General features: G+C 38.0%; 1 protein-coding gene across 4 annotated transcripts in view; it reads left to right on the forward strand.

Annotated features, from left to right (window-relative positions):
* Positions 1 to 16,596, forward strand: part of LOC116851135 (putative fatty acyl-CoA reductase CG5065) — a 65,040-nt gene extending 48,444 nt beyond the window's left edge. For 3 of the 4 annotated variants that reach the window (XM_032830238.1, XM_032830239.1, XM_032830236.1), the window contains 7 exons: positions 8,664 to 8,942; positions 10,701 to 11,017; positions 14,226 to 14,473; positions 14,949 to 15,135; positions 15,220 to 15,405; positions 15,485 to 15,745; positions 15,818 to 16,596. In XM_032830238.1, coding sequence (XP_032686129.1) covers positions 8,697 to 8,942; positions 10,701 to 11,017; positions 14,226 to 14,473; positions 14,949 to 15,135; positions 15,220 to 15,405; positions 15,485 to 15,745; positions 15,818 to 15,896 — 1,524 coding nt within the window. In that variant the 5' untranslated portion in view covers positions 8,664 to 8,696 and the 3' untranslated portion in view covers positions 15,897 to 16,596. Of the gene's footprint in view, positions 1 to 257; positions 485 to 8,663; positions 8,943 to 10,700; positions 11,018 to 14,225; positions 14,474 to 14,948; positions 15,136 to 15,219; positions 15,406 to 15,484; positions 15,746 to 15,817 lie in introns of those variants that run through there. The other variant, XM_032830237.1, reaches the window with a different exon arrangement.

Here is a 16,596-nt window from a genome sequence, read left to right on the forward strand (position 1 = left end):
TACGTCTAAAACTAACATTAAGAGTGAGAGTGAGAGGGAGAGTGTGTGTGTGTGAGAGAGAGAAAGAGGGAGAGGGAGAGAGCTTGCGAACGCAATCGATTTTCCAGCTACCCTCACAAACCTCGGTCAGGCGACCGCGTCAGCTGAACCCTAGATTCCAACCCCTAAAGCAGAGTTCTCCGCGAAACGGCTTCCGCCATCTGGCGCTGATGGTCGGCGCAGTGCAGCGCAACGTCGTGCGGCGCGGCGTGACGCGACGAAACCGAGTCAGTATGTCTTGCCCTTTCCGTTAGGACAGTTCGCCGTTCCACCAGAACGGTGAAGGAAGCTTGGTCGATCGAGGTCGGCGTGAAGTTGTGCACAACGCGCGGGCGCGCGCGCTCGAGACACGGAAACGCGCGCACAAGAAAGAAAAGAACGAAAGAAAAGAATAGGGACAGAGTAAGAGAGAGGGAGAGAAAGAGAATTCCCGCTCGTAATCTCGGTGAGTCTATTTGCAGCGCAACATCCGGCACGCTGACGTCCGCGTTTCCGTTGACCACGCTGGTCGGCGATCGTAGGTCTGTTCGTGTCCGAAGAACTTCGGCACTAGTGCAATCAGTTCAAATGAAACTAGTGCACTTTCTTTCACACTCTAATTTATCGCTCCGGTGTGCGTCAATTTAGAAATTCCTCGAGAACGAACAGATTTTATCATGACAGCAAGAGTCGTATTCTCGATACGTGTATTTGAACACTGAGCACGGCCTTTTTATTCCGTTTTTCTTATACGAACATCCTGTATAAAATTGTTTAGCTTGAGAATCGGAAAGACGTACTCTCAACGATTGAATATGCGTGAAGAATACGACTTCAGAGGGAAGCGAGAGCGCGACATCCCTCGATCTTGTCGCATCAAAACTCGTCGCCGAACATGCAGCATTTTCGCTTTCCATCAAGCAACGTGCTCGTGACGAGAGAAATACGTCCGACATTGACAGCTGCGGACAGGAAGGAGAATATCGTGGAGGACTTGTCGACGAGAGCTTATCGATATTGAACAGATTAACGGGACATTAAACGCGCGTCACGTGAGTTCGCGAGCGATATCAAAATGTGACGACGATAAGGACGGCGCGTGCCGAGACGAGGGAAAGACGTGCTCTCGCATCGTGCTGTATCTAATTACTGTAGGTGAGACTGGGGCTAATTAGCTATCGGGATAAGTTGACAAAACCGGTTATTATTTCTAGTATTTTTTAACAAGAGTTACAAAATTAAGTAAGCAAGACTTTTATATATGTCAAAGATGGCTTTGAAAACTCTGTTTGCTTGATTCTGAATTCTGTTAAAAAACAATAGAAATGATTAATTTTGCCAACTTATCACGGCACCATAGTTTGAAAGGTCTATCCTTATTCTCGAAGTATCATGCTTACTTTGACCCAAATTTGTTTTAGTATATACATTTTTTATTTTTTATTTTATTTGTTACTAGTTGCGGCATTTTTGCACACTTTTTTTTAAACTTGCCAATGGATACTCGCTTCTAATGTCAATTGCGCTTTTTCCTGGGGAATTCGAAGACCTCAACATCATCTTCGCCTTTATTGCTTCAGAGATATTCAAGACAACAATAATTCTTGACTCATTCTGTATATACCGGATATATACATATATTCTGTATTAGGAGTTTACATATTTATATTTTTATTTTACTTATATTTAACTTAATTTATATTTATATTGAAAGATAAAAATAAAACAATAAGAGTGTTCAGAGTTAAGTAGGTATCCAGGCACTGATACTTTTATCTTATAGTTGAAACTTATGTCTCCATGTGACGTACGGTCCGATCTGTCTCGAGGTTACTCCTTATCGACCGTCTCGATCCGAGAAACTTACAGCATAATTGCTTCGAGTTCTACTTTATTTTTTCATTCCGCTTTGCATAAACCGCTGTGTAACGTCTCTTTGATCATCTCGTGAATGCTTCGTCGAAATTGTTTTCGCAATTAAATGTGACCCAATCCACAAAATTATGATTTTTGAGTTTTTTTTTGTATGAATATATAGCCCATATTTCTACATAAAACATGAAAAATCCGAGCCTTATAGGTGCCTAAAATAAATATAAAAAGTTCAGTTTTTATTTTCCAGTTGCGCGACATTTTTACATATTCTTTTTAAGAATTAAACTCGCCAATGAATACTCTTAAAGAATATCCTTAAAGAGAAGAAAACTGACTTCTTGAACGATTGCAAAGAACCTCGGGAAGAATCTTAAAACTATAAAACCGCTTTCCATAGACTTTAGGTTACGTATTAAATTTTCATCTTCATATTTCTCGAAACGCGTGCTTTATTCGGTTAAATCATTATTGCATAACTACAGCCAATTCTCGCGATTTTTTGGGGTTTTGATTGAGAATTCGATATATAATTTTAGGATTCTTTCGAGACTTTGTATATTCTTCGTTTGCTAGCGCGAAATTTGCGTAAGGCTTCCTTAGCACGTATCTTGCGTTCGTTTCACATTTCTCTTCATAATCACTTTTTTTATACTCACGTTTCTCTTCATAATAATGACCGACAATATAGAATTCAAGATCAGTTAAACTTCGAAAGTTGTTCCGAGACATCCTGTATAACATGTAACAGTTACACAACATATGATTGAGCTGACATTGTAACATCGATGTTACATTACTGATACTTGGTGTTTATCGGGCTTTGACTTGCGCGTCGAAAGTTCGGTCGACGCGACGCGGCAGAGATTACCTCGTTTTCCGCATGCATATACACACGCACGCGATATATACGCGAAGTGCGTAATAACTCCGTGCAGCGGATCGATATACGGAGCGTATAGGTCGATCGATCGCTCTCCGAACTGGCCGACGTCAACGTGCAACGACGAATCCGTGCGCTATTCGTTGCGTGATGAGAATTTCGGCGCGCAGAAACGCAGAATTGTACCGCAAGGAAATCCACCACGGTAGAAGCAACCCCTCTACTCTTCGCGCGCTTTGAATATGCCGTGCAATCTAGGTGAAAATAAGGAGCACGTACTTTTTTTTCGGGAGGGGTAAAGTAACCCTTTTAAGGCGATGCTGAAGTCGATGACGAAATCGTGCAATGTCGGTAACGCAGAGATCGTTATTGACACAATCACACTATCCTTTTCATGCATGCAAAACTTACGTAAATATGTGTTGCTTTGTTTTATCTTATTTATAGTGATGGGGACAAGTATTTAGTGTCTAATTATAAGTACGTGAAAACGGAAGGTTCTTTTATTTGTATGCTGATTACGTTTGTGCAACATATGTTATGCAACGTTTGTGGAACGTTTATTTACGTATGTAAATAAACTTGCGCTATTACATCGACATATCTGTTAATGGTGCTATACATAAAAACAGAAAACGCGTGCTCTTGACACACCCTGATATCTTACTTTTATCGTTTTGCATCAATCTTCCACCTTACTCCTACTTGTTTATTCTTATCTTTTTTTAGATAATCTCTACTGCCTACTGAGAAAATTTAATGCACTTTAACAAATGTTCTTTAATTCTTAATTTTAATTAAATTCTACTGCTATCTAGAAGCATACGTGTACAGTTTCTCAAAGTGGACAATTATTTACGAAAGAAGTGTATATATATACTATTTATAGCACACTATTATTTAACAACTGAGGGTGTATAAACACATCAATAGTCACGCTCTATTTACTACGTTCATATTTTTTTTGTTCAGCAAATGATATGAGTATCATAGTACTATAATACAATTGTGAAATGTAGTCTCCCCGTTTCGTATAAATTACCTTTAAGCGTGTCGTTGCGAAAGAGCTGAGATAACAAGAATAAATTTATAAAATGTCTGTACGTAGCGAAATATAAAAGATCACATAGAATAATTTAAATTGTTTATCTGTCAGAGATTTATTCAGCGTGAGAAGTAAATAGATTTTACTTACGGTTTGTGCAAAAAAATAGAAATAAAATATCAGGACCTGTCAAGAGCGTGTTATAGAATATTTACGTAACACACCAACATTAATAGATGCGTTGGCGCAATAGCGCAAGTTTATTTGCGCCGCTGCTTCAGCGCAATCAGCATAAAAATAAAAGCATTTTTTTACTGTTGAAGTAAACTAGTCTAGTAGTTTAGTAGGTGACTTCGTGTCATTAATAATTATATTCACCGCGATATGCATTTATATTTATAAATGCATATCTCAAGAACTTCTATCAGTACTTTACACTTTATACTTTTTACACACACGTACTTTCCTTTTTATAATTTCCATAAGTTAATGACAACTTTCTTATTTGTTATAAAACAAATAATAAGTGATAAAACGAATAAGAATTTGACACATAAAGCGCATCGAAATAAATCTGAGAGCTCATTATCGCGGATTTTCTTGTCATTTTAGTCAAATTGGACCATCGTGAGTCAAGTGACAGAAATAATCGCACGTAATCTTGACACTTGACGCGGGCCATCGCTTCGACGTAAGATGGAACGCGTTCCAAGTTCATTCGCTCAATTTACGATGCAAAGCTCGCCAAGAAATGGAAATTCCGAAACTCAAAATTGCAATCATCTTCAAAAGTCAGTTTTATTAATTCTCTCGATTGAAAAAGTAGAGAATACTCTCCAAATTTCTCGGAGTAAAATTTCAGTCAGAACGAGTGGAAATTACTTTCACTCGAAGCGATAATAAAGATACTGTCTCTTAACATTTTGCCCGATATAACAAAAACTTGACGTGCTACGCTATTTTAAAGATCGTATCGGAAAAGATCGGTTTCAGCATGTCAAAGTGTATAAAAAATGATGGTTCTTCTTTCCAGTAAAATAACCTTTTTTTGTCCTTTATTTTTTTTATCTTATATAACTGTTAATTAAAAATTCTCTCTCTCTCGCGAGATACCTCGGTTTTTTGTCAGAATTAGATCTAGGTTTTTCAGTTGAATTATATGATACATGTGACATAATATCTGTGACATATCTTCACATATCTGTGACATTCAATCGCGATTAAACTGAAAAAAAACTCTCATTTAACTGATTTAACTCTGTTTAACTCTCATTTAACTCAGAGATCTGAGTACCTCACTTGAAAAAAGTTTCAAACAACGACTGTTAAGACGTGTTTAAATCTGGATGAAAATTCGAGCATCTCACATGAGAGTTTCATGTGACAACTATTAATACACGAGGGCGTTGGAGAGTACACTCTTCCCCGGTATCGAGATCTTCGGTATCGGAATACAGGTGACTCCGGACGAACCGCAACCGCTTTCTAGCGCGCTACGTCGCCTCCTTCTCCGGGCGATGAATGTTAATGACGCCACGAGCACACACCATCGCTCACGGCGCACGGAGTTGTCCGGAATATGAGCTCGATCGATGAGCCCGCTTCAGGTATCCTTGGCAAGAAGGGTAATTGCTTTACGTGCAAGTCCGCGAAAGTCGCAAATTCCGTTTCGCGGGTTTTACATCGCGCGGATCACGTGCTGATGGCTGTTTGCCGGAAGAAAAAAGAAAACATGACAGGGTAGGTCGTGAATTCTCGCGCGATTGTTGTCCGTGCGAATCCTTCGTCTGCTCTTCGTTCCGGAGGAATTTCCGCGATCATAAATTCGCGGCAATCGTCGTGTGGGCGATTTCGCGCGATCGCGAACGCTTGCCGCGGCGTCTCTCATAATATTGTCGGCCGATCACGCTTCTTTTACCACTCGGCGTGAGTTAGGTCAGTGCACGGTGGCATGATAATCGACGATAACAGTTCGTCGAGCTTGTCGGGAGGCTCGTATTACGCTCGCAATTATGTCACTCAATAAAGCGGCTCACTTATCGCCGCGAGTTATCGTCTCCGCATCGAGAGCGGATGCGTCCAACGTAAACTTGGCCTTGATTGAGGCAACCGTTTGATCGTGTGTCCAATGTCCGATCGATTGCGAGGATATACGGGATGCGTTCGCTTTTTACTGATACGTGAACTCCTCAGGTTTGACTTGGCCGATTTCGCGGAATAAGCGCGAATCTGCGCGCACGATAAGTCTGTTCTTTTGGCCGATCTGTGTGAACTCGTACACAATAGTGCAACAAATTAGAGTGAGACAAATATATTTTGTTTCACTCTAACTTATTGCAACAGCCTGCATCAGTTCAGACAGTTCAGCTAAAAAGAACAAACCTAAAAAATTGACGAATTCTAGTAGAGGCAAGAGAGATTGAGCTTAATGGTTCCTAACTTGAATAAAGGAACATACGAACAAACAAACACGACAAACATCCTACTTTTGAAGTCAGTTAAGAAGAGATGGAATGTGGATTCAAATTCGCGCACGACAGTAACACCGGTAACTGATTCGTACGGTAGCGATTCGATGCGTGCTGCACGCTGGAGTTCGCAAAGGTTGCATTCTAAAACGTCCTTTTTGAGGAAATTTTCGATAAAAATTCGATATTCTATAGTATATTTAACATAGATATTAAACTATAGATATTGAGTAAAATTCTCCTCAAAAAGAACGTTTTAGAATGCAACCTAATAAAGTCACTTAAATAAGAGTCTGGACATCACCAATTTTTTTTCCTTTTGACTGGTCTTGTTGCTTATTTGATCGAAGATGAATCACGAATTAAGATCTTTATTCGAAAAAAAATAACACATAATATTAATTGTACACAACAATATTTTCTTAATAAAATAAACATGTTTTTAGGGAAACAACGGTTATATTTATATTATATACACTAAAGGAAGTTCCTTATGAAAATTGAATAGACACCGTTCATACATAAAATTTCTAGTAACAAACCGGAGGTCATTTTCGATGAAGAAGTTGTCGATGTCCAGACTCTTACTTGAGAAACTCTAGAGTACACGTACGATACACACATTCGATCGTTTGTCGGTAAAGGGCGTCACGAGCCCGGCAGAAAGTAGGCCCCGCGATGTGTGTAATAACACTTGCCCGCGAAGCACAGCCAACTACCACCACCAACACTGTGGCAGACGTGGGTGTTCGCCGCGGCGCGTGAAATATTAACGGGCGCTTTTCCCGTCGTCGGTTGATGACCGTCACCACGGCTATATCGATTTGAAAAAAACATGCGGCACATGTGTTACCGGTGTTACGGTACTCGAGTCAAGGATACAACGCGCGCGCGCCTTCGCCTATGCAGCCCGTCGCGACGACCCGGCATCGTTTCGCCTACTTCGGGGATCGCATCGCGCGATTTAACGATTGCGCCTGGAATTCCTCGTACGAGGCTGCGCGCTCCGGTAGGCCCGATCTACAATAGATAGAGTAAGGAGTAGGAGTAAGAGCAAGGTGAAATGGAAATAATTTATTTCGCTTGTTCCCTTACTCCAATAAAAGTTTGCCCGTCTACATCACATGGAGTAAGCCTGAATTAAGTGGTAAGAGCTGGAGTAAGGAACTGGAGTAAGGGAGTAAGCGAAATAAATTATTTCCATTTCATCTTACTCCTACTCCTACTCTTTACTCCATCTATTGTAGATCGGCCGGTATATTCGCTTTCCAGTACTGGAAAGCTACAGTGTACGTCACGTGAACTGCAGATTTCCAGTACTGGCAACGAGTATCGGAACACACTTCGAGGAACGAAGACAAAAGAGTTGCGAATTCCTGCAAACGGTCAGGCAATGCAAATCGTCACTGTTGCCTGTTTATGACTATTCGTTTACATTTTCTCCTTCTTCTTTTCTTCTTTAATCAAGCTACGCGCTGGCAGTTCTTCTTGCGAACATTCATCATATCACTCATATCATTTCACTCGACCTGTCGCAATCGATGAATGATAACCGTTAAAAAGCTTCTTGCTTCTTTTTGTTTTTCTTTTTTTATTCAACCGCATTGCATCTCGCGAATATCCGCTGTATTTCATCCGAAAAGTCAAGATTGATTGTTTGCTCACTTATTCTTTTTTTCTCATTTTTTATTGTGTCAGCAAAGTGCAGTCGATACTGTGAAGGAGATTTCGATTTTGAGAGAGTTCATCCAAAATCCGTTTTCAAGCACTGACAAGAAGTCGCTCGGTCGTACCGAATATATTTAACTTTTGCTCCCTTCAAAAATGGAGAAATTCCTTTCTGCTTTATATGAATTATGAGTTATCGTGGTTTTGTAATAAACTAAAAATATGATAACATTGTTTGCTTATCATCGTTTCACGCGGCACATAATTTTTCGGCCATATCACTTAGTAAAATTTAGTATCATGTAATCTCTCTGCGGTGGTTATTCAGAAGACTAGTCACACTTCTTATGAAGGTAAACAAAGAAGATTAGCAACGAAAGACAGACGAATATATGATTCCACCCTCATTTTCTCGACACATCTGCCTTCGTTCAGACCTCCATTGTCTCATCTTCGTTCACTTTAGACTGAAAATTTACAAATGAAAAGTTTGATTTATCACGTACACACTCGTACGTTAAAATACCGAGAGTCATTCGGTATATGCGTTTAATACTGTTATAGTCATTATTATCCTCCCATTTTAATCTATTTCAACAAACATTGACCTTATCTCTCTTAATTATGTTATTTATACCTCTTTAGAATCTTAGATATATATTTAATTTTACGAAAAGTCTCCATACATAATGTGAACGTGTCCCCGTAGACATTCTCATCAGAGGTACGAAGAGGCGTCGAAATGGGAACGACAAACGCACAAGCAGACCCGAATCACGCGAGGAATGAGACGAAGGGTTGTAGCACAATCGACACGTTCTTCGCCGAGACGGTGATCCTTGTGACCGGCGCTACCGGCTTCCTGGGTAAAGCTCTGCTCGAGAAATTGCTACGCTCGTGTCCTCGCGTTGCCACGATCTACCTCCTTATTCGCTCGAAGAAGGGCCAGTGCGTCGAGGAACGCTGCAAAGAACTGCTAAAAAATCCCGTATGTAATTCCTAAATTTCTTCGAGTGAAACTCTATTCGAGGAGTCGATTGACAGCCGAATCGCTCGAAATCAAGCGTGACTCTTCGCTCGTATAAAGTGAATATTTTTGAATTTTGAACAGTAAATTCGGTATACTCGTAACGTCTCTGACTAGATTTAGATTTTATTTACTCGTATAAATTAATATGTTCGCTACAAGTGTCAGTATATTGAGTATTGATCAATGAAAATTCTTTTCGACTGAAATAACTGGCAAATCAGTAGTCAAAATTAGTTACAATCGTCATATATAAAATTATATACAGGATGCTCCAGAACAATCTTCGAAGCTATCGTGGAGGCATAGTACGGATTAAGGTGAATATAAAAGTTCTATACCATTTTGCAATATTCGCAGTAATTATTGAGATATTAATCAAAGAAGATTTGTGAACAAACACGCGAGATATGGTAGATGAGCTGTAGTGGCGACATTTACCGACTTATGCTTGTACATTAGGTTAAACTAACAAAAAAGTCTTCTACTTTTTTCCTAATAACTTTGTAGATTTTCAGTTATTAATTAGGTAACATTAATATATTATCGCGAGCGACTATCCGTCAATCTTCTTTAATTAATAATTAATGTTAATTAATTAATCAATAATTGAGGTTCACCTCAATTCGTATTATGCCTCTACGAGAGCTTCAAAAATGATTCTGGGACACCCTATATAATTTCACCGGTCGCGCGCGCGATGATATAACTTCATCGATTGATGAAATTATTGAATCGATTCAATTATGAAATCGACTGAATTATTAATCAAACTTCGGTATGATCGATTATACATTGATTAATAATTGATTTCATCAAACGATTAAATTATTCCTGATTACATACATGACGATTATAGGTTTGTTCGTTGACTTGCCGATCACTTTAGACAAGGAAAATTTCAATCAATCAATGTCCAACATGTGTGATGCAACGATTTCTCACGAAAGACCAATGTCATATATGTGTAACAGCGGAATTTTTTTTTCTGTGTCTATATTATCAAACAAAATTTATTGTACGCAATTACGTAAAAGAAAAAAATGATGATCTGCGAAACGGGTTCTCAAAATAGATTCTGACAATGAATATATTAATAATCCACTTTGAATTCATGACAATTAAATTACTCAAGGACAGACATATAATTGAATTGTTGGCTAACTTTACTAAGAGGCTGAAAAAATCAGTCATCAATCTTGTGATTTTTAATGGCGATTTTGAGTATTTCTTGTATTATAGCCTCGAATGAATTCCTCCATTTGTTCTGACCGAGTTGTCGCTTTGAAATTCTCTATTTGAACTAGACTAGAGTCATTTTTAAGGGTGAGAATATACATGCTCGTTTTTGGTCGAACATACATACTCCGAAATCTTGAATGTTTAATTTAACCCCGGGAACTTTAACACTTTGTTATGTGCTCGTATCGAATTAACATTTTTATAGGCATTTTTATAGACGTGACACTTCAACGCTCGGAGTCGATACGGAGTCTTTCACGTGTCGGAGCGATAAAGTTTCATGAATATCTTAAACAAAACAGAATCAACGCAAAGCAACGGAAACTTTAAGCAACTCTCGTTCTTGATTTGGTGTCCGGATTAGAGCCGCGTGGATTCTTCTTTGTCCGATTCCGATATTTCGCAAATCCGAAAACCAAATCTAATATTCACACACATCGCGAAAGCCTCAAATATCAAACTCTCGTTCTGTCGCAGGTCTTCGATAGAATTCGATTGGAATCCCCTAGTGTCTTGAACAAGATCGTTCCTGTGAAGGGGGATGTGGGTATGCCGGAGTTGGGCCTCCAGTCTGAAGACAAGGATATACTAATACAAAGAGTCAACATTGTGTTCCACGGCGCGGCTACAGTCCGCTTTGACGAGCCGCTCAAGGTGGCTGTTAATTTGAACACGAAGGGCACGGAACGTATACTGGATCTTTGCAGATACATGAAAAATCTCATCAGCGTCATTCACGTCAGCACGGCTTACAGTAACGCGGACCGACGGGAAATCAACGAAATAATATACAGGTGAGTCTCCTCGATTCCTCCGTGCCGTGATATTACATTTTTGGAGATTTTTACATGTCCAAGTGGTTTTTCATTCGTAAGATGAACTCATGACCCAACACAAACCTATCCTAGACAGTTATTGTTTTGGTCTTTAAATATAAATATTTAAACTTACAGTGTATAAAAAGATATATAAATACAGGATGTATAAGTACAGGATATATATAAGTACAGGATATCTTAGATCGTTTTTACAATCTCTTGCGAGGGCGTAGAGCGGATTGAGATAAACAAGAAATATCGTTTCGCAAAAATTGCAATAATGATCGAGATATTAATTGTAGAAAATTTGTGAATGATCACACACACACATGAGATGAACACTGTGGTGGCGACGTCTATAAAGACATATATAAAGACTAAAACAATAAGAATGTTCAGGATTAGATACGTGCTCGAGAATTTGTACTTTTACTTTATTATTTACCTTAGAGTGGATATTTCCACACGGAATTGAAGAGTGAATCTATAGTCAACTGTCCAACTGGAACAATTCACTCTGATCGATTGACGTATTTGCTCTTATATGATTTCAATCTCGTAGAAAATCCGCAGAATTTACTGATTGAATTAAACATTCAATCTCTTGTGATTGTGAGTAACGCTATTCCAAGTGCGATCTTGAATCATCACCTTGTTGTGACACAAATCCGCTTTGCAACTACATTCTATTTATCACTCGGTCGCATCGAGGGAAACGCCGTATCGGGATCAAAGGGGCGTCCGCATATTTGCAACGGTTAAAAATGGAAGTATGCAGGTCATAGGTACGAGCGAAACGCTTTTACTTAGAGATACTCGGTTCGATACTCGGTGGGTGGCGTGAGGAGAACGCGCGATGACTAGGGCTGCTATAAGTGCGCGTTCAGTAACGATCACTTCTCGCTTGTGATACTCCTATCGCATATATCGGATTGTACTTCTGTGTTGACTATTTAAAGGCCACAATCATTTCACGAAAATCTTTAATTAAAAGATGAGTTTGTTTAGTGGCCCCTGAGGAGTCTACGGCGTCCTACGTCCCTGAGTGTTCACTCAGGGCGCTAAGGGATTGGCAGATTTAATTGATTAATATCTAATTAACTAATTGTCGGATCCAAAAATGGAAGAGGAACTTTCAGTTCCAAATTGCACTCCCTACCTACCCTTAACGGGTGTTCTACCAGTTGTAAGACTTTGTATATATTTATATAAATATAAATATAAATATAAATATACTCTTATATCACATTTTATAATTATACATACATTATATCCAAGGTTGGTAACGTTACTTTATAAAAGTAACTCGTTACCGTTATTTTCTCTAAAATGAAACTCGATACAAATTTTAAAAAGTAACTCGTTACAGTTATCGTTATTTAAAAAGTAACGAATCGTTACTTTTTCGTTACTTTTTTAAATGCTAAAATAAGACGGCAGTAACTACTAATATAATTATGAGTTTGATAAGGAAAATGGACGAGAAAGAGAGGGAGAGAGAGATTTATGTGGAATATAGGTATGAGATAGAATAAATTGAGATATAGATATATCTGATATACAGGGTGTCCCGTCACTACCGCATTATCTCTTAAGGACAGATTCCTAAGGTAATTTGAAGAAAAAAATCCTAATGTAAAAATGTCGAGGCTATAATACTTTTTAAATTATAAACGATTAAAGTCGACCAATTATATTGGCTAAAGTACGCGCGCTCAGGTACGGTACAATACACAATGGTACAGATGCACATAAGTGAGAATTGCATAAGATATGAAATCAGTTGTAAACCCCTGAAAGAAACGTCAAATGTGTAACAGCTTATTAATTCTCATAAATGTATTGTGTGACATTTTATTCATAACATTTTGACGAGATATTATTTGCAATATATTTATTTAAATGATAAAAAAGGCACATTATTATTACATATATTGTTGTATGTATAGAATTTCCGTATCAATATTTGTAAAAGGGCGACATGTGCATGCACCTGTATCACTGTGTGTTGTACCGTACCCGAGCACGCATACTTTAGCCAGTATAATTGGTCAATTTTAATCGTTTATAATTTGAAAAGTATTATAGCCTCGCCATTTTTGTATTAGGATTTTCTTATTCAAATTACTTCAGGAATCCGCCCTTAAGAGATAATGCGGTAGTGACGGGACACCCTGTATATCTGAGATATATCTGATTATCGCTCGTCGCATATCGCGTGTCGCGTCGTACATCGCGCTGGTCTGTGAGAGAGAGAGAGAGAGAGGGAGTGAGGAAGTCTTTTTTATAGGCAAACAGTTTTCTTATTTTCATAACTATCAAAATATTGTATTGATTTTCGATGTAATATTAAAAAAAGGTACGCCAAGTGCTTTTTGTGTAAATTATTATAATTTTTTTTAACATTATTGTATTTCTCTAATTATTTTATTTTTTATTTAATAATATATTAATAATATAATTAATTTATAAATATATAGCCAAAACCACATATGTTTATAAAAGTAAAAACTGAAATGATTAATCATTCGTACTTGGCATAAACCTCTTGATATCATTACTTTTGTAGAAAGTATAAAATTGTTTTGTATTTCTCAATAAAGTATTTGCGAGAGTACAATTGATTTGAATAGATTGTTTTAATAATATTTTTTTAAATATCTTTTAGCTGAGCTAAAAGATATTTAAATGTAATTTATTTATAACGATTTTTTTTTGTAAAGACAAATAATGCTAACGCGCGTGCACTTGGTTTTTTTTTTACTTTTTTTGAAAAAGTAATTTTGTTTTTTTATTATTACTTTGAGAGCATATTAATTTAAAGTGGATACTATTCTTTTTTCTGTATATGGATATAACAAGGAGAACTAAATATTCTCTATCTTTCTTTCTCTCTCTCTCTTCCTCTCTCTCTCTCTCTCTCTCTGTGAAGACCTGAAAATATTATTATATATTAATCGAGTAATTTTATTAGGAACCTTATTATTTTATTAATGATTTGACTTAATAAAAAAGAAGCGTATCATAAATGATCGGATACTAATGGGCTGTTAATGGGTTAATGCAACACGTATCTTACGAAGTTGAGTCCGCTTTTTCCGCAAAAGATGCTCGAGGAGCATTTTTTATTCGTTTTGAGCATCACTATGTTACGTGCTTCTCAAGTATTTTTTTAATTTCACAGCACGAAGGTAAAGCCGCACACGGTGATCGACATGTGCGACAATCTCGACGACGAGATGATAAATATAATAGAGAAAAAGCTGGTTGGCAAACATCCGAACACCTACACGCTGACAAAGGGCTTAGCGGAACAAATTGTGCTGAGTAAAGGGACCGATTTGCCGATCGCGATTGTACGACCAAGCATCGTGTGCGCCGCTTATCAGGAACCATTTCCAGGCTGGATAGATAATGCATGCGGTATTACAGGTATAATCTAGTTGCGCGAATGAGCGATTGCTTGTCAAGATGGATACGTGTTCCATCATAGTTGACAGAGACTTATTAGAGATAAACAGAAATGTGATCAGCACGATATGACTCACGTAAATGATTACCAAGTCTTGTTTTTCCGAAAACTATCAGAAAAATTCCTCCATTTTACTAATATAATTCTGTATATTCCATCTTGTATTTTATTTTACTTTATTCTCTTCTCTCTTCTTCTTCTGCACACAAAACTCTTTCAAACAAATTTAACATAAAAATTTTAATTTCGAAATGCACTGATTTGAGAGAAATTAAAGAACAAAAGTAATTACATTTAAAAATCAATAATTTTAAATGGATAATACATATAAGAAAGATGTCCACTTGTGCTAATTGTGTTTTCAATCGATTGATTCTGTTTTATACTGAATAACGGTACTAATCAGTGAATAATTTTTTGTATTACATTCGGCAGGTATAATGACGGAGATGGGCAGAGGTACCGTGAGAACTATCATTTGTGATGAAAATCTGGTGGTAGACGTAGTACCTGTCGATTACGTCATCGATACACTGATTTGCGCGTCTTGGCACAACGCCACTAAACGCACCAACGTGATAAAAGTTTACAATTGTACCAGTAGTACGATGAATCCCATCAGGTATTTGAGCATCTCATGAAAAATCGTCGAAATTTCTCTACGAACGACTGGAGTAGCTAAAAAGAGTAAATACGTCTGTCGTAGTTGGCGCGAGTACGGAATACTACTGAAGAAGCACGCGATACAGAATCCGTCAAAATACGTGATGTGGTATCCTGGTTTTACGTTTAGGACAAATAAATTTCTTCACTCTATTATAGCAGCCACGTTGCATGTAATACCCGCATTCGTCCTGGACCTTTTAATAAGGGTTAAAGGTGGCAAACCGATGTGAGTACTACTTCATAGCTTGGTCGTACAATTTTGACAATGTCAATAACCTCCTTTCCTCTTTTTCTTTTCCTCTCAGAATGATGAAGATTGTCAAACGATTCGAACGCGCGGCTCAAACGGGAGAGTTCTTCGCGACGAACGAGTGGAAATTTTACTCTGACAACATGATAGAGCTGATAAAATTCGTGACAGCGTCGGAGAATTGCAGCGACTTTAACTTGGATTTCCGAAATCTGGACTGGGACAAGTATCTGCGTCAGTATATGTTAGGAATTCGGAAGCATATTTTGAGGGACGACCTGGACACGTTGAATAAGGCGCGAAATCGTTTGTCAAAGTAAGTCTCCAGCAAACTGACCTGGTTCCACGTTCATGATGGAGAAATAAGTAAATAATTTACTTCTTACAGGCTGTACTGGATACACAAATTAACCCAGATACTCAATGTACTCGCGTTAGTATGGATGGTCAGGTCTGCCTTCCGGTGATATCATCGAGAAGTTTTCGTACGTTCGCAAATCGCGATTCGTGCGACACAACGTATGCCGCAAAAATGTCGCAAGGACAAATACGTGATTTATACATGGATGAAAATAACTTACGCGCAAGAAAAGAACGCAAATTGTCACATTTAGTTCTTGGGATTGATTGTCGTCGGACACAAAATCGCACGTGAAAAAGAAAAATTAAGATTTAAGAAAGAAGCGAAGATTAAAACAGATTTTTTTCTATTGCTCTTAACAGTCAGGATTCTATTTGCACGTTTAAATCGGAGAACGCGAGAGAGAAAAAATGGAGAGAAGAAGAGTTCTCTTAAAATGCAGTAAAATCCGTCACGTTGGTTTTTTTGTATCTTTTAAAATTTATACACTGTGTAAAAGTTTTTCGGGAATACATACATATAGATTCACTCTACTGAAAGGTACTCTCGTTGAAATCGAGATTATTGTGGATTACGACCTCGTACTCTGCATCTCACGATATTAAAATACCAAGCAGGTCTTTCGAACACTTGTTGGACCAACTATTATACACGAATATTACGTCCCTACCAATTACCCAGATAGAAAAATGTGTTCATTCTGAGCTCATATTGTATTCATGTATCTTCAAGACATGAAGACAAGAATAGACACCGATGCGGGCTCATATGCGCCTCAGAATGTAGACATGTTATGATGTCACAAA

Source organism: Odontomachus brunneus, unplaced genomic scaffold, assembly GCF_010583005.1.
Source record: "Odontomachus brunneus isolate Ranch 3 - 2012 unplaced genomic scaffold, Obru_v1 Obru_scaffold_166, whole genome shotgun sequence".
Lineage (NCBI taxonomy): Eukaryota > Metazoa > Arthropoda > Insecta > Hymenoptera > Formicidae > Odontomachus > Odontomachus brunneus.